The sequence below is a fragment of the Chiloscyllium plagiosum genome, unplaced genomic scaffold (assembly GCF_037043375.1).
Source record: "Chiloscyllium plagiosum isolate Xiang-an unplaced genomic scaffold, Cpla_swu_hap1 HiC_scaffold_18, whole genome shotgun sequence".
Lineage (NCBI taxonomy): Eukaryota > Metazoa > Chordata > Chondrichthyes > Orectolobiformes > Hemiscylliidae > Chiloscyllium > Chiloscyllium plagiosum.
Window position 1 is genome coordinate 48594355 of NW_028270156.1, and position 23940 is coordinate 48618294.

Consider the following 23940-nt stretch of genomic DNA (forward strand, 5'->3'; position numbering starts at 1 on the left):
ATGGTCATATATAGCATAGAAGTAGCTTTTTTTTCTCCAGAGAAACCAAAGTTTTTAATATATACATTATTGACGTACAATCTCTGGAGAACTATTGTAATTTTCATGTTTCACTTCAGTTATTTTTGTTCCAGTATAAACGGTGTAAATAATGAGAATACTAAATAACACTAAATGAAAAGGGATGCCATTTTGCTACAAGTATACAAAGCCCTGGTTAAACTAATTTATAGGTCAGTTCACTGCATGTTAGAAGCAATATTTTCACCGTGGAAATATTATGAAGACAAAATTATTAAATGATTGTGGCAGTCCTCCCATCTCCAAAATTTGTGAACCTGACACCATGTAAAACTCCCCTGTCCATATCCTCACTGTCAAATAGTCCGCTTCACCAGCCTGCTTGAGCAATGTCTCAAGTTTAAAATTCTCATCCATGTTTTCAGATCTTTCCATGGTTTCACTTGCTCCCTCTCTCAATAATCTGTTCCAGCTCTGTAGCCTTCCAAGCTACCTGAACTCCTTCCTGAGGATCTCAGACTTAAATTGTTCTTCAAAGTTTGTGCAAAGATTTGTAGCTCGGGTGCTCGTGCTTAAATTGTTCTTCCGTTGGTGGCCTATTTAAGTAGCAAAGACCCTGCCCTTTGGAAATTCTTCCCTAAACCATACTGTGTCTCTACTTTACCTTCCTCCTTTAACATTCATTTTTGACTAAACTTTTAATCTTGTGTGATTCAGTGTTAAATTTTAATTCCTAATGGCCCTATGCCTTGGAAAATTATTCAATTTGAAAGGCATTGTGTAAATGCAGATTGATATTATACCCCTGCGTTCTAGACTTTTAAACCAGTTGAAAAGTTCTGTTTCAATTTAACTCATCAATTTCATTAAAAAATCATTTATAAAACCTCAATCAAGTCACCATTAACCTTCTGTTCAGGAAGTATAAGCATGCTTTATGTAATAACTCCTCTGAATCTAACCTTTGAACCGATGTGTCACGATTTCTAAGGCTAATATTTCCTTTCTAAGGTGTGGTTCCCAGAGTTGTACATTAGACACTTTTTACCAAAACTTTGTCCCCTTTATATTCCAGCTGTCTTGTTATAAAGGCTAGAATTCTATCAACCTTGAAATACAATTTTTATACCTCACTGTTCTGTTTTAATAATGTGTGTTTTAACTCCTAAATACTTTTGGATTTTCCAACATTTAAATAATATTCAGGCAACCTTCAACAACGTTGTTCCCGAGTTTAAGTTGGCACCATAGTCCAGTTTATAGACTTCAACAGTCAAAGGCCTGAAAATCCATGCCCTGTGGATGGAGATCACAATTCAAATTCCTGTTTGCCTGAACCCAGTCAACTTGTGAAGTTGGTGCTGGGATCTCATAATAATATGAAAGATATGCAGTCAACATGAGGTGAATGTTTGTTTTGATGGACGGAGTGGAAATAAAGCCTGATTGAAACGTCGATTCTCCTGTTCCCTGGATGCTGCCTGACCTGCTGTGCTTTTCCAGCAACACATTTCCACCATTTAATAACAGCCAGCATTTCTTAAACAGAAGTGCACTGTGGTTGTAGAAAGAAAGGAATTTTATGAAAGAAGAAATAGCTACTAATGGCTCTTTAATCAAGTAGGGGATCCAGGAGGGAGGTCCTCTTTAATTTTCCGTGGAACAAAAAGTCCTTCGGGCAATACTTGAGTTAACACTGAGACAATGTAGGAGTAAGTATCAATGTCCAGTACACAGCTGCAATGGTGTAATAGGCTGAATGACCTATGCACAGTTGTAAAGGTTAAAATGTAGCTTTGTATTGTTTCCTCATGTCTGTGTCACCTCTGATCTCACTACTCTTTAGATTAGATTAGATTAGATTAGATTAGATTACTTACAGTGTGGAAACAGGCCCTTCGGCCCAACAAGTCCACACCGACCCGCCGAAGCGCAACCCACCCATACCCCTACATTTACCCCTTACCTAACACTATGGGCAATTTAGCATGGCCAATTCACCTGACCTGCACATCTTTGGACTGTGGGAGGAAACCGGAGCACCCGGAGGAAACCCACGCAGACACGGGGAGAACGTGCAAACTCCACACAGTCAGTCGCCTGAGGCGGGAATTGAACCCGGGTCTCTGGCGCTGTGAGGCAGCAGTGCTAACCACTGTGCCACCGTGCCGCCCACGGTGAGATGTTTTCTTTAAACATCTCAGAGGATTTACTAACAATCCCTTCACAAGATGCTGGCCAATAATCTGAGACCAGAAACCACGAATGGAAGAATTGGAGCACACTGCCACATGAAATACCCTCTAGTGGAAGTTCTGCTGGCTATTTTAAGAAAGGGGAGCATTATGGCCATATCAATTGGCAACATTGGCAAAGATATCAAGCTAAATTTACTCACAGCTGATGCTTTTTTTCAAAAAAGACATCTTTCTTCTAATTCATAGAAACACTTTAGATGGTAAACTGCAGATGTTTTTACTAGCTCACCCTTCGCACCAGAAGCTAATCTTCCCCACTCCCCTTCATGCCACGAACAATATGGAAATCCTCGTGTCTTTCCAGAAATAAGAGGGCAGCATTCCTGCAGAATTTGTGAAACTTGGCCGGATCCCAACATGCTTTGAGATAGGCCAGACATGCAGTAAGGTGGAAGATTAGTTGTTGTGTAGTTGACTACAGGTCACCACACGTGTGCAGTATATACAGAGATGGGTTTGAGCAACAAAAATGCATTGCGCTCAGTAGGAGAATTGCATAAGGCTCTGCTGCATTGGATTTAGATGCTGAGTTTGATGACCAAGCATTAGAAAATGCTAGGTACATTGAGAAGCTTCTCCACAAACTCACATATAATTGGATGAATTCAACTTCAGTGCCTTGTGGAGAGCATTCTGTCTGAAATGGAGCGAATGGTGAGTTCCATGATTAGAGCAGTAGTGCTTTGTTCGAGCTCCTTCTGGCACCCAATTCTACTACCATGGAAGCTCAAATATCTACAGTGGGAAAATTCCACCGTAGTCTTCCTAGACATCACACCAGTGCACTGAAGGCTCATTCACAACCACTGGACTAATCCATCACAGCCACGAGAAAATGCCATTAGTTTCCATGGAGAGACACTTTCACTCAAGGCTGCTATCCTGACACTCAGTCTCGTAACATTTGTGTCACACTGTCAGCTAAACCAGACTGCCTCAGTCATGCCAGATCTCTGCTGTTTGCAGCCAGGCTGTCAATGCCCAAATCTACTCAAATTTGTCCACTGTGATTGTGTATTGTTCTCAATGGAGTTTTCCAACTTCCAACTCGCATCCACAGCGAATAGATTTCCTAAGAGCGCTTCGATAGGAAAACAAGCACACAAAATGAGCCATAAGGTGTCTTACCAGAATAATTGTTAATTATTGCTCGTAGGTATTTGGCTCTGATAGAATTGAGTTGATAGAGAAATTATTTTCTGGAATGTATTTTCATGTTGGTTGTTGTATTTGTGGTGAAGTGAGGGCAGGATCCATCAGAATGGACTGAAGGAAGACAGTGGAATGCTGATGTATACGCAGTATTGATAAGGCATGCATAGCTATAGGGAAATTTCAGAGAGCAGAGGTGATTCACAATTTTGAATGAGCTAAGAGCTCTGAAACTAGGGGCAGTGGTTGATAATGCTTCCAGTAATGTTCCTTCTGCTCTTGCTCCTTCTGCATTTTTGCTAGCCAGATAATGGTAAGGATTGTTCCCTTGTGATGTTAACATTATGAAGCATGCAGTTGACATCTGCACATAGAATAGAAATTTATTGTCACATGTACTTCTACATGAAAACTACAGTGAAAAGTTTTATAAGTCGCCACAGCACCCCATCTACGTCAATGTCAGAAGTCATACATAATAATAAACAGAAAAATAAAATTAAGGCAAAATTCATCACAGTTCAGGTAACGGTGCTTGGGCTCAGGGAAAGCCGACTGAGGAAGGATGGAATACCCTGAAGAGGCAGCTGGGAGAAGATTGCCATTCTGGAACAATTCCACCATTCCAGAACAAGACCACTATTCTGGAACAAGACCGCCATTCTGGGACAAGTCTGCCATTCTGGAACAAGACCACCATTCTGGAACAAGATTGCCATTCCGGACAAGACCTCTGCACTGGGCTGCTGGAGCACTGGTCAGAAGCCTCTGCTGAAGAAGCCCGCCATGCTGGACGGAGATCATCACTTCCGGACAAGACTGCCTGCATGGCCGCTGGAATACCTGGACACTGAATATGAAGAAGACCTCCACACGGGGAGGAGACTGCTATCCAGGGACAAGACTGTCACACCGGGAAACTGCCATATTATACTGAGAACGCCACTTCTCCTCCTTCAGGCTCCCAGGCCTAGCCGCACACCTACAGCCTCAGCCTAGCCTTTGTGTCCAGGTAAGGGGAGTCAGCCTGGGACTGCTTCTTACTGAGTGGGAGACCAAGGGGGCATCTTGTCCATCCTCTCCTGGTGCTGCTGTGCTGCTGCTGCTGCCGGAGGCCTCTTTCTTTATCTGTCACTCTCTAGGACTTAAAAGAAAAGAAAACGGAGAAAAAGGGAAAAAGAAAAGAGAGAGAACCAAAGAGAAGAGAGAAGCAAAGCTGTTGGGAGTGGATGCACCCTCTACTCCACCACCATTTTACAATCTCTTCAGAGACCATTAACTTAAAATAATATCAAACTTTTCAGTGTGTAACTGAAAGGATGGCATGACAACAATTCATGTTTAAGATCTTTGCAGTAACAAGAAAATTAAAAACAGCATTAACTCAACATTATTTCATAGGCAATGTAAGCTACAGAACAGATCAGATACAAATTTAAACTATAGATCAGATCCTGTATATTTAGCACAACAACTTCATTGTCTTTTAGGTGGATATGTTCTTCTGGAACAAGTCAAAAGTCATTCTTATTTCTCACGAGTCTACTTCTGTCCTTTTTCTTTTACCAGCCAGCCAACTATTAACACAGGAATGTCATTCAAGGTGAGGGTTCTTCCTAGCCATTTTTGCTCTCCTGCACGCTGCCGAATCTTCCAGCCTTGTTGTCAAATCTTCATGAGCTTTGTCTTTTCAGTTTGAGCGTGTGCTCCCTCACTTTTCACAAATTACTTCATAATCTTCACCAAGTCTTTCACTAACCTTGACCAGGATGATATATCTATCCACAAAACTCAATGGCACTATTATTTCTTTTCCACAGAGTGTGTCAGTGCGTCTACATTTTCTCCATACTATATTTACTACTGATGGCAGTGTGTGTCAAGTTCGCTTTTAACCTAAATAGTACCATACAATGGCCTGTAAGTTTCCAACATCATAATGGCAAGCTGTCAATCTCTGGTACTGCTGACACTAGAAATTGTTGCTTTTATGCATATTTGAAATGTGAAAGATGTAATGTGCTTAGCCCACCTTTCACGAGTGGCCATTAGTTGTGACCTACCATTTGTCCACTTGATCTTCATTCAAGGGGAAAATCTGTGCTAAAGGGAACGTGTATTTTTTTCAAATTAAATTCAATTGTTTGAATTTATTTTAGGTTTATTAACTGAAGAAATAGCTATTTTTGGTAACAGCTGGAGAGAAGAAATTCCAGATAAGGAACATTGTCGCATAATTCCCGTCAACTACCCAGCACCATGTTTTGGTCAAAACCAAAGGGTAATTGAAGTTAGTTATAAACCAATTGAATTTTAAGCTTAGTTTTATTTTCAGGATATTAAATTGTTTTGAAGTTGTATACTGATATCGTAAATTATAATAGTTTCAATGTTCTTTGCAACGATCAGGAGAATTAGAAATGACATTGCTGTAATGTGTTATATAAGAGAAAACTGATTTTAGAAATATACTATTCTCCTTTCTAATGAACAGTAATTTTATCTTCCAAATATCTAACTGCTTAATCAGATAAGTTTCCGTAACCAGTCTGTTTTCTCCAATGTTGCTTGTGTGCCGAACATTTGGCTACAATATCATTTTGTTGGGGTCCATTGTGAGGGGAGTAAATATTTCATAAAAAGCACATTAACAACAGAGATGCTAAAGTCAGAAGCAGAAAGGTTGATAGAGGAAAGCAATGGTGTTCAAGTTAATAGAGAAGGTTGGATTTGTAGGGAAGGTAGTGCCTTGTATACATAGTCCAAGATCTGGGCAAAAAGATAGTTAAAAATGCTGAAGGTAAAGTTAGTATTAGAGAGATTTGTTACTGAGCAGGCAATCTGAATTCATTGGAAACTCTGGGATTCACTATAATAAACATGTGGTCATTAATGTATAAATAATGAATTAATGAGTTTAATCTACATGAATAGATAGTACAGATGTAAAAAGATTCTCAACTGTATTCAAAATTTTATTATACTCTAATACATAAATATTGTAACAAAAATTGACAATGTGAAAGATATATTTGATCTATTCAATAAATTGAACATTATGAATGTGCTAGGCTTCCCTCATGATGGTTTATGATTCAAGTGAAATGGTCATGTGATTTGATTAAGCATGGTAGTCATTTCTGATGGAAACAGAGTGGCAATCACCACCCCACCTTCACACTTAATCAATTCCATCTCCACTTCCCAGTGTTTCCTGGTTACATTAATACTTTGCCCAGAAAAATAATTGTTTTTTTTATGGAAACAACTGACTGCACTATCTGTTTAATGCAAAAGCAGTTGAAAAAATGGGTTACTACATGCTGCTAGAATGAAATAAGGTGAAGGTGAAAAATTGGCTACAGATTCACACCGACTTTGAATACTATGGCAAGTTTGATGCTGGGGGTGTGGGATCATTTAATAAGGGATGGTGGTGGTGCCTTCACCCTGATTAAAATAATGTTGGGAAGACAAATGAACATTAATTGACCAGTTAGTACTCACTTAAGAATCTCATTCTGTTCCAGTTGTTAAAAATATTGGAGAATGGCTTCTTATGGTACAATGGTGATGTCCCTACCTCAAAGCAAGGTGGACTAGATTCAAGTCCTAGTTGCTCCGATCGAAAGAGTATAAAAGTAGGGATGTTTTGTAGAAATTATGAAAAGTATTATCTTGTTATTTTTTAAAAATTAACCTGACTTGTTACAGTGTTCCATTTAAGTATGTAATATTTATTGACAAGGTATTGCCAGTTTTCATTACAGAACAGTAATTTACTCGTTGTTTCATTTATATCCTGATAATTATGAGAGTTCTAACATTTTTATGATAATTTCCAGAAAATAAGGAACACTTGTAGCGTGCTTCTTGAGTATCCATTTGTCCTTTGTCATTACCATGTTCAACCTTATCCATACATGGCGAGCTGTGTGAATGATCTCTGCATGTGAGTATGTTAAAATAATACAAGTCTTTATAACATGTTTAATTATAGATTGTCCTAATAATTCATACCGAATGTATGCCCATTAATAATTGATGATAAAAGATTGTGCAATTAAAATATGTAACATTCCAAAGATCCAGATTATTTGTCCGATTGCAAATGTTGATGAATGAAAAGAAAGACTTTTGCTTAAGTGAATAAGGAAAGGATAATCTAGCTGTGCAATTACTTTTCAATGTTGTTACTTTCTTTCATTCGATCAGGTATGGACCAGATAACACAACATTGTGTGCAGTGCTGACCGAGTATGCAAGAGCTTGTGCGCAAGTGAATCAACCATTACATGAATGGAGACAGTTGTTCAACCAGTGTGGTATGATACACTGACAGTAGATGTACAGAGCAGATTTACTACACAGTCTACATTAATACAGAATGGTTTTTGGGTCACATATTAGGCAATTAGAATTAATTCTATGTCATAATCCTAACTACATCCAAGCAAAGACTTTGAAATCATATTCATCAACACTAGGAATGGGTGAGTTAGGAGCATGCAAGTGTTCTTTAGATGTATGATCCCACTTCATACTTTACAGATATCATTCTGATACAAATATGTGTGCCATAACAATGTATAAAGAGAGCAAATAATTTTTGTAACAGAGCAACTTATATACATTTTTTAACTTGAAAACTAGTTGAAGTTTATTGATCTATTAATCTAATTGATTATGCAGGATCAAGTACAACCAGTACAGTCGGTTCTGCTATAACGCGTGTTTCTTCAGTGTGAATTGGCTTTGACACGATTGAAGAATTTAGACTGTTATTTGTAAAATATGCATTTTCCTAATCTGTATTGGCTATAACATGATTCCAGCCCCATTAATTTAAATGGTGCAGCTATTACGTGATTTTCTTATAACGTGAGATTGTATGAGAATGGAACTGTTGTGGTATATCAGAACTGACTGTATGTATGGTGGGTGGTTGAGTTCAATAAGATTTTAACCTGAAATAGAACATACTAGTTAGTCAGTAAAGTCACATGACTGTAGCAAATATTGGTCCGGTCGGCATGCGCAAGCAGCTCATTCTTTTATCATCCATTTCATTTATAGAGTCATGGAGATGTATAGCACAGAAACAGATCCTTCGGTCCAACTCGTCCGTGCTAACCAGATATCCTGAACTAATCTAGTCCCATTTGATAACATTTGGCCACTATCTGTTTAAACTGATCCTATTCATATACCCATCCAGATGCCTTTTAAATGTAATTGTACCAGCCTCCACCACATCCTATACACACCATTCCATGGGAGAAAAAGTTGCCCCTTAGGTCCCTTTTAAATCTTGCCCTTCTCACCTTAAACCTATGCCCTCTAGTTTTGGACTCCCCTACCGTAGGAAAAAGAACTTGATCATTTACCCTATCCATACCCCTCATGACTTTATAAACCTCTATTAGGTCAACCCTCAACCTCCGATGCTCCACGGAAAAAGGCCCCAGCTTATTCAGCCTCTTCCTATAATTCAAATCCTCCAACCCGCCAACATCATTGTAAATCTTTTCTGAACCCTTTCAAGTTTAACAACATCTTTCCAATAGCAGGGAGACCAAAACTGAGCAATATTCCAACCACCAACTTGTACAGCTACAACATGACATCCCAACTTCCTTAACTTCTCAAACCCCTTTCAGCAGGGTTAAATGAAAAGCTATCACAACTTTATAGTTTGATTGCTAGCTTTAAGCATTAACTAGTTGCAAGAGCCCTTGTTTATTCATGAGTCCCTTTTCAGTCAAGCAATTATTACCTGTGACTAATTATTCCACTGGCTTTGTTTCTGTAGAAATGAAACCTTAATTGATGTCTAGTAAAACAAAATCTCTAGCATTGACCTATTCCTTTACCTATCGCAGTCAGAATATATATATTAAACATATAAGTATCTTCGAACAGATAATATTTTGTATTTATTATGATGAACAAATTAAGTGAACAAAATGTGTGTTGAAAATCGAACAATTGAAAGATTTACAGCGGAATCAGTAGAAGCCTCTTGTGTAACTCATGAATCATATATAATGACTGAGACTGTCTGGTCTTTGCTGTAATTGCCTGCTGCATCATAGATGCCGCTAGAATTGCAGGATTTTATAAGATCTCACTTGAAGCATTAGGACAGTCTGGGAACTGTATGATTTATGGAGACATAGGCTGGTGTTCTCTACTTATTTTGAGCTGAAGGCACACTGCTGGCAGCAGAAGAGAGGAATCCAGCTCATGATGAAGTGGAATTTAAAAAATGTTGTTGTTAATGGGAGCCAAAAGTAGGGGTGGTTTTAATTCCACAGAACTGTTGTCATTTTACTTTGTAAATGTAACAATTCCAAACTGATCTCTTTTGAATGCAATGTGATCATTCACAACTGAAAATCTCAGGTTGTCTTCATTGCTAGTTTTTCTTTGCCATTCTTTCCCCCACAGTGCCAGTTTGTGAAGATGGGTTTGTCCACCGTGAATGTGTAGATTGTTGTCCCGTGTCATGTGGCCTGGAGCAGGAATGCATTGACAGTGATTTTCAGTGTCTTGATGGATGCTATTGCCCTGAAGGTAGATTCATAATTTAGATTCATAATTTAAATTAAAATCATTCTGAAGCCTCATTTGTTTGCTTGTCCATAGCGAGCCTATCATGTCTTAACGTGTCAAAGATTGACCTTAGCGGATGACAATGACAGCATTAATATCTTTACAAGCCTATTACTTAACTATATTTTAAGTTGACTTTTGGATCTGGTTTTCAAACAGCGTTATAGAAAATTCAAGTAAGTATTGCTGGCATATTACTGAATAAAGCCCCCCATTTAAAAAAAACACTTGCAGTCTTGCACTCTTCAGGACATTTGGAAGAATTTTAATATAAAGGGAACAGGTTTTTGAGTATTGTTCAGGATGAGCATGCTCATTGTTTGCAAGTACATTCAGACTGGTAACGGTGTTACTATGGAGAATGCACTGGTAGATGATGACTGACAGTTAAATAGCTTGGTCCTTTAGTAATTTGGTCAGTACTTTGGCTGTTGCAAGCAGCTGAAGTATCTTACTTGTCTCCAAATGACAATAGAAGAGAAAACAAAATGAGATCAGAGCAAGTTGTTTATAACTGCGAAAGGTGAGATTAGACAGCTAGTATACCATTTGAGGAAAGAATAAAGTTATGGTTAAAGTGGTGCAGAGAAAATGAGAAAATGCAGTGAGTCAAAAAAAAACCCAGGACAAACAGATGTGCTTTTGTTGCATTTTTAATTCATCATAGGCTATCCCTTGATTCAAGGATAATGTACACTCAGTTAAGAGTTTCTGCCATCTTTTTATGGGACTGAACAGGCTTATTTTGACTCTCAGATCTTCGAATAAATGAGGCAGGGCATTACACAAATTGGAATGCAAGACATCTTCCTTTATTGCTCTCTCTGTTACTTTGCATCACCATTGAAATGTTGGGTGAAGCATGATGTACCTTGATGGAAAAGTTGTCATTATTTTGAACGATGTGCAGTAGGCTCCTCCTAGTTATTGTTGTCGATGTTGCCATATATCAAGTAGAGCTTCTGAGTATGAGCTGCTGTTTGAGAGTGGAGAAAACAGAACCTCTTGGAACAATATTTTACAGGATTGTAGGTATAGTGTCCAATGCATTATAAGTGATATTGCAGGAGTCCGGCCTGAATGTTTTGGATCCGGTATCATTAGAAATACAAACATTTGTTCAAATGTTGTTGCAATGAGTCTGAAGAATGTGGCATAGGCATTGCTGGTAGATTTTTTCAAACACTCTATTTGTGTGTCACTGATACACAGTCCAGGTCTCTCTGTAGTAAAGCAGTGTGGCCACTGAAATTCCTCTATATACCAGGACTTCTGTTGACTTGTGGAAGACTTTGTTGTCAAACATGCAATGCTTATATTTGTAGAAGACAGGGTTATTGCATTGATCCAGTTTTGGATCTCCTTGTTAATGCTGGCCTTTTGAGAGAGGTGGATGCCAAGGTATGAGAACCGCTCAATGTGTTCCAGGGTCATTGCTTTAGGCAACAAAATAGATCAAACAGCATAAAGACAATAAAAACTGTTTCATTCCTGAGACTGGGGGAGGAGTAGGGTGGAGGAGCTCTTTCTCCTCCCACATTTACAGGATGACTGCATGAAGTCTTGATGCGAGGAGAAGCTCAGCAGCTGTGGAGACCTCAGCTAGAATACCACAGATTTTGTTATCTTTGATCTTCTTCCTTGCTTGTTGCAGCTGTCTCTATTATTCAATGAATTCTACCACCAGATACTGTGGGATGGCCTGGAGAGAATCAGCTTATTACTGAGGACTAAAGAGTCTTTTAAACCAGTCTGTTTGTAACTTGGCAACACTTTGAATCCCAAGAGCTTCCTCATATATATCATCTCGAAGACCTGGCATTATACAATATAACAACAGTTGACTCCACCCCATCTCTACTTGTCTGCTGGTGAAACCTTCATGCATGCCTCCATTTGGTGTAGTTTTGGCTATTTCAGTTCTTGTCTTGGCTGGATTGCTCACATTCCACCTCCATAAACTTGAGGTCATACTAAACTCTGCTCCCCCAATCATATCTTCACTTGCAGCAAACTGATCTACATTGGTTCCCAGTCAGGCAGCATCTCATTCTTGTTTCCAAATACCTCCATGGCTGCCTGTTCCCCGTATTTGTAATCTCCTGTAGTCCCACAACCCATTGAGGTATCTGCACTCCTTTCATTCTGATCTGTGTATTCCTAATATTAATTGGTCCACCATTGGTGATCGTGACTTCCATTATCTAACATCTAAACTCTGGCATACCCTCCCTTAACCTCACTGCCTCTCCTCACTAAGATACTCCTTAAAGTTTCACTCTGTGATTAAGACTTTAGTGATCAGCACTAATATTGGACTCAGTATCATGCTTTGTATCAATGTGCTCTTGTGAAGTGCTGTGCAATGTTTTATTGTATTATTGGCACGATTATAAATGCAAGTTGTTATTGCCAAAGTGGCTTTAAGGAACAACCAAAGTATTCCTCAAGTTTGAATATTATGATTGAAAAGTTTTTTTGTTCTGGTTTTATCAACTAACCATTCGCTAGTAATTTTCTGCACCTACTTGTAAACTAAAGTTTAAATATAATTTTTAATATGACCAATGGTATTTTCTGACAGCTATAAAATGTTATTCAAAATAAGGCATACAATGATGTAATTGTTTCTTACAGGTTTAGTTTATGAAAATGGAACATGTTTGAACTCCACAGAGTGTCCTTGTACGTTTCATGGGATTCCCTATACTTCAGGCTCTGTAATTCAGAAACAATGCAGCTACTGGTTAGTGATTCATTCGTCAAGGTATCTTTCCATTCTCAGGAGGATTTATTTCACATTAAAACAGTGTAAAATTCTTCTGTTATTGTGAATGTAATATATGGTTGCTTAGATCTTTCAGTCTCCCTAAAAGACGCACGTTGGTACCTCTTGGTGTTTGATGCTGGGACAGTGGATAATTATCAGGAAGCTTAAATTTCCATGGGCAATTACCTTGCACCCAGAGTTAGATTTTGAGTCTTTGCAGGGTTCTGATTTATTTATATTTAATAATTCCCTCAGAGATATTGCTGGAATTAAAACCTTCTCAAACCAACCACTGACTATAATATTAGCCACTGTTCCAGTTACTCACCACTGGAACCCCCAAGCTCACTCACAATAGTTGTTACCTCTCCCTGGCCATCCAATGCCCCAATCCCACAGACCTTGGGCACCCCAATGGACACTCAACCCAAATGGGCGCCAAGTGACATCACTTTCACTACATTGGGCATTAGAGCAGCACTGAAAATCTCCCACCCCCATTGGATGCCTGATCTGTCCCCCATGGACACTTGACCAATCCACTTCCAACCACCTGAAACTGTACCCAGTCCTCAATCTCTCACTTACTGAGCTGCTATGGGCAACCGTCCTCACTCAGCTACCTTACATACTTCACTTCTCTCCCTTACTATCAAGGTGGATTTGAGACCTTTAGCAATGTGTACTTTCTGGAACATGGCAACCAATTTCATTAAAAAAAGAAGTAACAGTTTCAGGAATGATTCAATTCAATGCTGCCTCCGTGATTGCTGGACTGTTTCAGTTCTGAAGGATCCTATGTCTGAAATCTAGCTGGAAAAACTAAGGAATAACTGAACAATCTTTCACCTGATGTGGGCCAGAAATAGGAATTTCTGACTCAGGTTGAAAGATTTGGGCTGATATCTTATTAAGATAAATTCAAGGTTTTTATACAAATCTTTTTAAATATTTAATTGATGTGGATCATTTGAAATAGATTTGGATCTTCTATTGCAACAGAAGTGTTAAATTGGAAAACAACAGGACCATGAATGTAGACAAGGGATGTGAATATAATGGATAGACAGATTTGAGATAATATTCTAACTTCTCTCTCCCACCAACAATTCCAATCAGAAATTTGTTTACATGCTGAGCATGACTTTCCAGTTATTACAGAAATAGCTGGAACCTGGAGTGACCATTCCTAGTATGTAAGACTCCCGTCCAGCAAATTAAGATAATCCAAGACTTGTTCAGCTTTTCAGCATTTAAGTTCATTGAATTAATCCTCCTTCATGGTTTGGAAGCCCTTGACATACCATTTTGGTTTATATAATAAATTCAGGATCTGGTTCTGAGGCAGACTTATGGAGAAATAAGGAAAGTAATTACCAGGACAGAGGACTCTGGCCTCTAGCAGCCTCTTCCTGAGAACCCTAGAGGAGAAGAATCCATCTCATGGCTAGATTTTGTCACAGGTCATCACTTTAGGACCTTACTTAAATAGTTAAGATTGTTCAAGATTAGGAGAACATGAAATTTGTTAGAATGGTGCTAATTATCCTGCGAACATCCTTTATAATTCGAAAAGTGAATGTTTATTGTGAAGTAGATAAGAAATTTATGAAATTTAAAATTATACATGCTGTATGCTATTATTTGAAGACTTAAGTATAAGAAAATTCACATATTCAGGACTTGTTGGAAGTGCCACAAGACTTGAAACTACAATACACAGATGGATTTTAATCCTTAGATGGCCCATTTCTTGATGTCACTCCCCCAAGTGAATTTTCCGAGTGAATTGCATAAACGTGTTGTTTCCACCCCAGGTAGTTGGTGTAGGCTGGAGACAGGAGTGCTGCCTTCAGATGCTGGACTAAGTGGGAACAGTAGCAGGCTGATGTTGAGGCCAGCAAATTAGGAGACTCAACTCTATTTGCTGGGACTTTGATCTTGTGCTATGGATGACTGGTAGGCCACCTGGCCTTCAGTCCTCATACATCCTCACCCGTACACCAAAACCCCATGACTTTTTCATTTTCAAGCATTCCTCCTATGCTTTTTCTGTGCCCATTCATACCTTCCATTGTCCCTCCACAAATCCTTTCCCACAACCCCTTACATCTCTCTCTCTCTCTCTCTTTCGTGCACGCGCACACAAACACACACACACACAAACTCACTCTCACTCTCTCATCTGCCTATTATTATTTTTCACAAAACAAATGCTCACTTAGAAGGGAGCAAGTAACAAGGGAAAAGAGAAGACAGTTAAGATTTGGGATAATATTATACTTGATGCACACTGAGCAGAAGTTAAACAATTAAACCATCTTTAACTCTACATTGAACGTCATTGTATCAGTTGTGGTTTGGTACTGGTATTCTCACCCCTGAGCCAGGAGCATTCTGGATTCAAGTCTGTGATTTTGTTTTCCATTTTATAATTCCCTTGTGAAATGTAAGCATTTATTTCCCATCCCTAGTTGCCCTTCAGAAGGTGATGGTGAGCTGACTTGAGCTGTTGCAATTTGTGTGCTGTTGTTAGACTTACAATGCAGTGAGAGGGGGAGATTCCAAGATTTTGGTGCAGTGACACTGTAGAACAAGTCCGCTAATCTGATAGTAACACCCATCTGACACACCGAATCTGAAATCTGGTCACCTAGAATGAGCAGATACTGTTCTCCCTACTACCTCTTGGCTGATCATGGCACTGCCCCAAGACAGAACTTCCATGTTATCATTTCCCCTGCTGCCTACCCACAAATGTCTTCCACATATACACCTTTTGACCCATTCTCTCTTCCTTTCATTATCATTATTATTCCCATTTTTAAAAATGAATTAATGGAATGTGGGCATCACTGGCTGGCCAGTATTTATTTCCCATCCCTCATTACCTTTGAGAAGGTTGTGGGCATTTTTGAACTGCTGTTAGACACACAATGCCATCGGGGGTGGGGGATGATGGGGGTGATGGGGATGTGGGGGTTCAGTTCTGGCATTTTGACTCAGCTGAACAATGACATGTTACCCAGTGAGAATGTGAGTGGTTTGGAGCAGGACTTGCAGGTGGAGATATTCCCCGTACAAATGCTGTTCTTTTCCTTCTTGACGGTAATGACTGTGAGTTTCACTATTGCCATTTATTTCCTTTCCTTTCTGGTGGTTCTAAATATTTTGCTGTCCAAATATAGGTCAAAATGCATGTTGTGAGCGGGATATAAACAGAGAGATATTGATAAGTTAAGTAAGTGGTCAGAAAGCTTCAACACAAGAGGGCTTAGAGGTACTTGTGCATAAAACACAGAAAGTTAGCACACAGCTGCAGCAAGTAATCAGGAAGGTTAAAGGAAGTTTAGGGAATTAGAATATAAGAGTAAGGAAATCTTAGTGCAACTGTACAAGGTGCTGATGAGACCATATTTGGAGTACTGAGAGTGGTTTTGGTCCCCGTATTTAAGAAAAGGTATAATTTCTTTGGAGACAGTTCAGAGAGGGTTCACTAGGATGATCCCTGGTATAAAGCAATTGTCTTATGAGCAAAGGTGAAACAGGTTGGGACTGGTCTTACTGGAGTTTTGAAGAATAAGAGGTGATCTCAATGAAATCTATAGAATTCTTAAGGGGCTTGACAGGATGTTTCCCCTCATGGGAGGGTCTAGGATCAGGGAGCACAGTCTCAGAATAAAGTGGTACCAAGATAAGGAGAAATTTCTTCTCTGCAGGCTGTGAATCGTTGAAGCTCCTTGCCACAGACAGCTGTAGGGTAGAGTCCTTGTGCACATCTGTGGTTGAAATGATCAGTGGAGGAATAGAGGGTTATGGGGAAAGGGCAGGAAAGTGGACATGAGGAATATCAGATCAGCCATGATTATTGAATGGCGGAGCAGGCTCGAGGGACCAAACTAATTCTCCTGTCCTGAGGAGGAAAGAAAGGGTGTTATCTATTCTCTTTCTGAAGTAGTTGGTTTATTAAATGTATCCTAATAGGAATTGATGTTGACTCAAGTTGTTTCACTTAATTTATTCACTTTATTTGATTCCAGCGTATGCATAGGAGGCACTTGGAACTGTACAGAGAATGACTGTCCAGGTGAATGATCATTCTTATTCTCTTCTACACATTTGTTATTTATTGTATTGGGGGATGCTTTGGATTTGACTTGGTCAGTGAATGGATACAATATTTGGATACAGCTGCACTGCCAAATCAATGTGGCATTCAGGAGTCCTGAAGCAGTTATGAATTTGATTTTAATTAACTTTTTCGCAGCAAGTTGCAACAGCAAATAAGGGTTCAACTGAAGTAGATGGCTAGCAGGTAAGAATTCTCCTATTGGCCCATGCTCCTTCTGGTTCAACATGAAGATTACCTTCAGGAGAAAACATACTTTGCAGGTTTCTCTTCAAAGGGAAAACCAACTTGCCGGTTAGGCCACTGCAGAATCTGAAAAGTAAGCTGAGGGTTTACAGCCATAATATTTCTGATGACTTTTCATACTTTTAAAAATATGTTTGGAAATAGCTGTAGCAGCCTCATTTCAATATTATCTACTTCAAAAAAAAGCTAGATTTACAGCAGCACAGATCGAGACTGAAATTATGATTGGCCTGACAACTATTGGATTTGTAATTGATGCACCACGTATATGATTGTAAAACAGGCACAACAATGTTGTTTTTAGAGCCAAATCAATTTATTTATTTATTTGTTAATAAATTATCATTTTGATAATATCCGGGATGAGCAATTGGTAGATACGAGGGAATTCTTCCACAGCAATATTGGCAACTTATGGTTGACTTAAATATATAAAAGAACGTTTCGATACCAGAAATACCCAACCTGCAAATAAGCCCAATTTTTGTCTAATCGACCACTCTTCGTTTGCATCCCTCAATGACGGGAATCTCTAGAAACATATTTATTTGTTCATCAAATGCATTGCCACTGTTCACATCAGCAGCCACTCCTAGCCTATCATGCATCTCTAATATCCTTTACCTGTATTAGTCATGCCTGACTTTCCTTAGTTGTAAGTTATAACAAGTTAAAAATTAGCTTGTGTCCACTGATATTTCATTGTTTGTGGCATTTTTTCCTAACAAAGCAAAATGATTCCCACATAAATTCATTTGTCTTTGTTCCACTCAAAGATAGGTTCACAGTCTGCTAAATTCACACAACAGTTGAGTTAAACCAGTTGAAATGCATTGTGGTGCCACATAACTTACATGTCGATAGTACAATTCCAAGGCAGTATCTGTTTTCTAATAGAATCATAGAATCCCTCTAGTGTGGAAGCAGGCTATATGGCCTATCAAGTCCACATCGACCCTCTGAAAAGCATCCCAACCAGACCCATCCACTTCCCTATCCCTGCAACTCTGAATTTCCCATCGCTAACCCACCTGGATCCCTGGATACAATGGGTAATTTAGCATGGCCAATCCACCTAACCTGCATAACATTGGACTGTGGGAGGAAACCGGAGCACCCAGACAAAACCCACACAGATGCTGGGAGAATGTGCAAACTCCACACAGACAGTCGCACGAGTGTGTAATTGAACCCAGGTCTCTAGCGCTGTGAGGCAACAGTGTCAACCACTGAGCCACTGTGCCACCCCATAATGGTTTCTAATTGATGATAGTCCAAATTCATCATTGAAAAAAAAAAGTGATCAACTGTCATTAATTCTTGATTTGGAAATTTCTGTAATTGTCATCAAGCTGTTGATATATAGTAAGTATCTGCCGCAATGATCCAGAAAGTTTTGACTTGGGTTGCTACGTGTGATGATTAAAATTTTATAGTCCCAGTTTGATTTTGCTTAGTACTATTTTCTCATTGATTCTAGCGGAGTGCTCAGTAACTGGAGATATTCACTTCAAGACATTTGATGATCGGGCATACACCTTCCATGCTACGTGCCAGTATATTCTGGCAAAGAGTCGTAATTCAGGAAAATTTACCATCAGTCTTCAAAATTCTCAGTGTGGCACAGTAAGAAATAAATGTTGCTTTTGTAGATAAAACAGAAGGGTTGAAATAATAAGGGTTTTGAACAAACCTGAAAATAGAATAGGATTGAAGGAAAATAAATATATATGGAGAAAATGGTTGGAAGAAAAGACAGGAGCAGTGATTGGTGAATTTGAATTACAGCGACTGAACTTGGCTGCACATCTCTTTTTAGATAAAAGCCTTTCAACTTATCTTTACTAAGTGGCACAATAAAGGCCATTACATTTCAGCTGAAAATAAATCTACAAATTTTCTCAACTTTCAACCACAAAGCTAGCAATCGTCTGGTGCCAGGAAGGTGATGAAAGTGATATTCACCAAGACCATGTAGATTTAAGAATCATGTGAAATTTTCAGACACATTGAGGGCAATAACTTGGACGTGAAGTTGAGTCAATGGATCCCTAACTGTGTCTGTTGAAATGTTGACGCCTTTGATGGTGTAGAGGATGAGAGCAAGCCAGGATAAAAGAAGTTTGCATAGCAACTGATGAAAGAGGCAGCAACTGATATGAAAACACTGGCCTGAAGAGGGATTAATGTAACATAGTGAAAGAGACAATTCAGTAAAACAGGGAATTATTGTTGGCTTGAATTTCACTTTTTTTTTCTGGTGTTTTTCTCCAAATGTTTTAAGCACTGCCTTACACTTTGTTTGTTGGCTCCAGTCAATGCTTAAGAGCCAACCTAGGTAGTAAATATTTTAAGAAGCAGTAAGAAATAAGCCATTTTCAATTCTGCTTGTATCTGAATATTCTGGTATTTCTTTACCCAATGAAAATCTGTTGAACTATAGTGAGACATTTCCATGTTATGAAGCACAATTACAAAGTTCAGAAAACCTGAAATATTAGTATTAATAAGAATAGTTCAAATAAACTCCGATGATATTTTCAATGTTAGTAGACAGGTAACTTACTAGTGAAAAATATACTTAGAATTCTGAATTGCTAAGATATGCATTTCCTTTTGAACCTTTTTCTGATTTTGAGAATGGTGTTAGAACATCCTGAAGCTAAGTCATAATACATTCTTGTCATTAATTTCTAGAATAAATCCATTATAGGGGCACTGCTTTTTTATGTTTATTACGTTTTTTTATAGCTGAAGAGAGACCCATTGCCAAGCATTTTGTCTTGTACAGAGCAACTGCAAGAATGCCACATTTCAAGCAATCACAAGAATTAATATTGCAGGAGAACGTCTGTGTGAATTGATTGGCTGGGATATTGCCATTGAGAAAACAATGGGGAACTATAGACTCTGCATACCTCCAGATAAAATAAAAATATGCAATGATTGAACAGACTCTTTTTGTTTGCAGAGATCAAGTCCCTGCATGTAAACATATACCCCTTCTAAGAGGCGTAAACTAGGCACATTAGAGTTCAACTGATAATTTGAAATTGGTTAAATGCAGCTATTAGTTCACTCAGAATTGTTCAGCAAGTGTTTCTCAATCATGGAATTACATCTAACAATCTAGATGTTTTGTCTTGGGTTCTGTCAGCCAAGTCTGGTTGAAACCAATCATTACTCGATCTGATATGAGCACTTGGAGGAACATGTTTGATTTTATCAGCCAATTGTCAAAACGTCTGGCCTACATACCTGGTATTTCATTGGCACCGAAATTCATAAATTGCATGGTCAATTGTGTGGAAGGCAAAATGTCTTTTTGGATTGATGGCATCATCTCATTACTTGGAAAATATCACTTGCATTATACCTACTGCTTGGTAACAATGTGAAATGACTTGCTTAATCTGTTGTTCGCATTTTTGAGACTGAAGGTTTCTGTGCTGTAGACCTCTATGACTCTATGACTGTAACTGAATTTCTACCTCAGCTCCCTGTCCTATGCCTCCATCCCCATATGCCTGTTCTATTCAATAATCTACTAATCTACTAAGCATCCTTGCCTTAATGGTCTACTGCATTCCAAAGCTTCACTGCCCTTGAATGTGAAGAAGTTTCTCTTCATCTCAGACTTTAAACAAGCTGACTGTTTCTCCCAAGAATTAACCCCTTAGTTTCTGGATTTTACAGCAAGTGGAAATAGTTTCTCAGCATTTGTCCTGAGAAGTTTTCTAAAATTATTTACTCATTTCAAACAGACCACTTATTGTCTGTCTACCTGCCACGGAATATAGGCTCTCTCAAGAAGTCAATTTAATGAACTTTTTTTTCAGACCTTTTACTTTATTTTTGGTAAGGAAACTAAAACTATACTCTGTTGTCCCACACAAATCCATATGAACTCAAGATATCTTTACTGTTATGTTCAAACCACTTTGCAATCTTGTTCTCTCCTGCATCTTAGCACTTAAGATTTCATGAGCCTTGGTTTCAGTAGTTGGTTATTTTAGCTGCCACAAAAATGTTTGCCAGTGAAATGATACTTTGGCATGTGATACCTAGAGCTGTGCAGTTAGGGAGAGGGAGATTGCTCGAGATGATTTCTTAAGGTTTTTGAAAAAAAAATCCTGAATATATAGTTCCTTTCAATTGTATCATCACGCCAAATGCAATTTACACAAAGTGATTCTCAGTTGGGTTTATGTATGGATTAGTGATTAGTTATATAGTTAACCTCTGACTGGATACATAGATGGCTCTTAGAATAGGGCAACCCAAATGGAAAAGTGTTTACATCTGAAGACATAAGAAATCACCTGTTATTATGTTATATTGTATGAATGCAGCTCCATCTTATGGTCAAAATTAGTAACAGTTTGCTGAAATTGATGAAACAAATGCTAGTTATTTAAATATATTAGTAAGATGGACAAGCATATGCAAATTCACTACTTTATTTTATAAATGTTTATTTTGATTCAAAAAGACAATTATGGTTGCAGATAGAAACAAAAGAAGAGAACTAAGTCATTTAAACACACCACATAGCTAAAAGAAATTATGGCAGCTCTATTATGTAATTCCAATTCTTCGACTTTCTTCCATATAATTAAATATTTATTTTTAATCAGACCCAGGCCAGATGGTGAAGTATGAAACATGACACCAATTGTTTTCCTTATTAGTCAGCCTAATCACAGGGTGCAGCATTACTGATCTCTGCCTCTGAACTAGTAAGGCAGTGTCCTTACACTCTTGAGGTAATCAAACAATAGCTTTTTCAGGGCTGCTCCATTCCCTGTGGTACCCACTGGTCAAGGAAGGCCGTGAAAATACTGGTGAACACCACTTACTGCTTCAAAATTACTTGAAGACCATGGAAGAGAGGCAGGCAGATAATCTGAATGAGCAACACTCTGTGTCCACTATCCATATCTATTAATGGCCAACCTCTCCAAGCCCAGGAACTGACTTACGTGATGTCTTCCGAGTTGGCTACGCCTCCTCTGTAATGGGTAATTAAAGATCAGGAGTATTGGGTGGAATAGGGTGAAATTTGAGGAGCAGCTCCTTCAAATAATGGCAAAAAGACTGCAATCTAGTACCATCCCTGTACATGTGGAACACGGATGCTTCATAACCACAAATAAAACAGTGGCCTAGGTGTCTGCAAGCCATTGGCTAGATGTTAGGAGACAGAGGGAGGTGGTAGAGGATTGTCTATTGGACTGGACACCTGTGACCAGAGGTGTTCCACAGGGATTAGTGGTTGGTCCATTGTCATTTGTAATTAATAAAACAATTTGGATGAGAATATAGGAAGCATAGTTAGTAAGTTTGTGGATGACACCAAAATTGATGGTACAGTGGATAGTAAAGAAGGTTATCTAAGATTATAATGGTGTCTTGATCAAATGGGTCAATGGGGTAAGGAGTGGTAGATGGAGTTTAATTTAGATAAATGTGAGGTATTGCATGTTAGGTAAGACAAACCAGGGCAGGACTCACATAGTTAATAGGAGGGACTTGGAGTGTATTGTCAAACAAAGAGACCTGGGTTTCAGGTAAATAGTTCTTTGAAAGTGGCATCACAGATAGATAGGATGGTTAATAAGGCATTTGAAGGGTGACCTTATAGACGTTTATAAAATCATGAGAAGCATAGACAAGGTGAATTGCGAAGGTCTTTTCGCTATTGTAGGGGATTTCAGAACTAGGGGGCATAGGTTTAAGGTGAAAGGGGAAAGATTTAAAAGGGACCTGAGGGGTAACGTTTTCACACATGGTGTGCATATGAAATGAACTGCCAGCGAAAGTGGTATATGCAGGTTCTGTTACAACATTTAAAAGATATTTGGACAGGTATATGAAAAAAAAGGTTTCGAAGGATATGGGCCAAATGCAGGAAAATAGGACTAGTTTAGTTTGGGAAATCTGGTTGGTATGGACGAGTTGGACTGAAGGCTCTGATTTCCTACTGGTTGACTCTATGACGGTATAACTTCCTATTACATGGGATTGCAACATACAACACCCTCCATTGTCAGATCTCTAATAGTGAAAGGGAGACCTCCAACAAAGAGTGCCCTCTACTGAGGGCCCCTGCTACCACTGGATATCTGTCCAGATGACGAGACATACCTGGACAGTAGATGAGAGAAAGGAAGTGAAGGAAGAGAAGCAGCCTGGAGAGAAAACCCCTCTGCAAAGATTGGAATGGCACGGAGTGAATTTCAGAGAGACAGCTCAGAGTGGGAGGAATGGGCTTCTAAGGGACATTTCTGACTCTCTTAATGTGAGCTTCCAGATAATTTTTAAGACAGCTGTTCAGAAATGTTATGACGCACCTTTGGATTAGATGACACTTAAATCCCAGTCTTCTGATCAGAGGTAGAGAGGCTATCACTGCACCATAAGGAGCCTCTTATTATGTTTTCTTAGTCCTTAACCATAGGTACAGGAGTAGGCCATTTAGCATCTTGAGCCTGCTCCACAATTTGGTAAGATCATGGTTGATCTCTGGCCTAACTGGATATGACTGCCCTGGGCCCCTATTCCTTGATATCCTTGCTTAGTATAATCTTGTCTCTCTCAGATTTAAATTTAACAAATGCATTGATATCAACTGTCAGTTGAGGAAGTGAGTTCCAAACTTCTACTACTCTGTGTGTGTAAATGCTTTCTAGCATCTCTCCTGAATGGCCTGGCCCTAATTCTTAGACTGTGCCTCTAGTTCTAGAATC

The 23940-nt window shown here is 38.9% G+C and overlaps 1 protein-coding gene across 1 annotated transcript in view; it reads left to right on the top strand.

Annotated features, from left to right (window-relative positions):
• The window catches only part of otog (otogelin), a 223796-nt gene that overhangs the window by 29785 nt on the left and 170071 nt on the right, over window positions 1-23940 (top strand). Inside the window, exons 9-15 of the mRNA XM_043706414.2 lie at window positions 5591-5712; window positions 7277-7383; window positions 7647-7756; window positions 9882-10007; window positions 12684-12792; window positions 16857-16903; window positions 18672-18817. Coding sequence (XP_043562349.2) covers window positions 5591-5712; window positions 7277-7383; window positions 7647-7756; window positions 9882-10007; window positions 12684-12792; window positions 16857-16903; window positions 18672-18817 — 767 coding nt within the window. The remainder of the gene's footprint in view (window positions 1-5590; window positions 5713-7276; window positions 7384-7646; window positions 7757-9881; window positions 10008-12683; window positions 12793-16856; window positions 16904-18671; window positions 18818-23940) is intronic.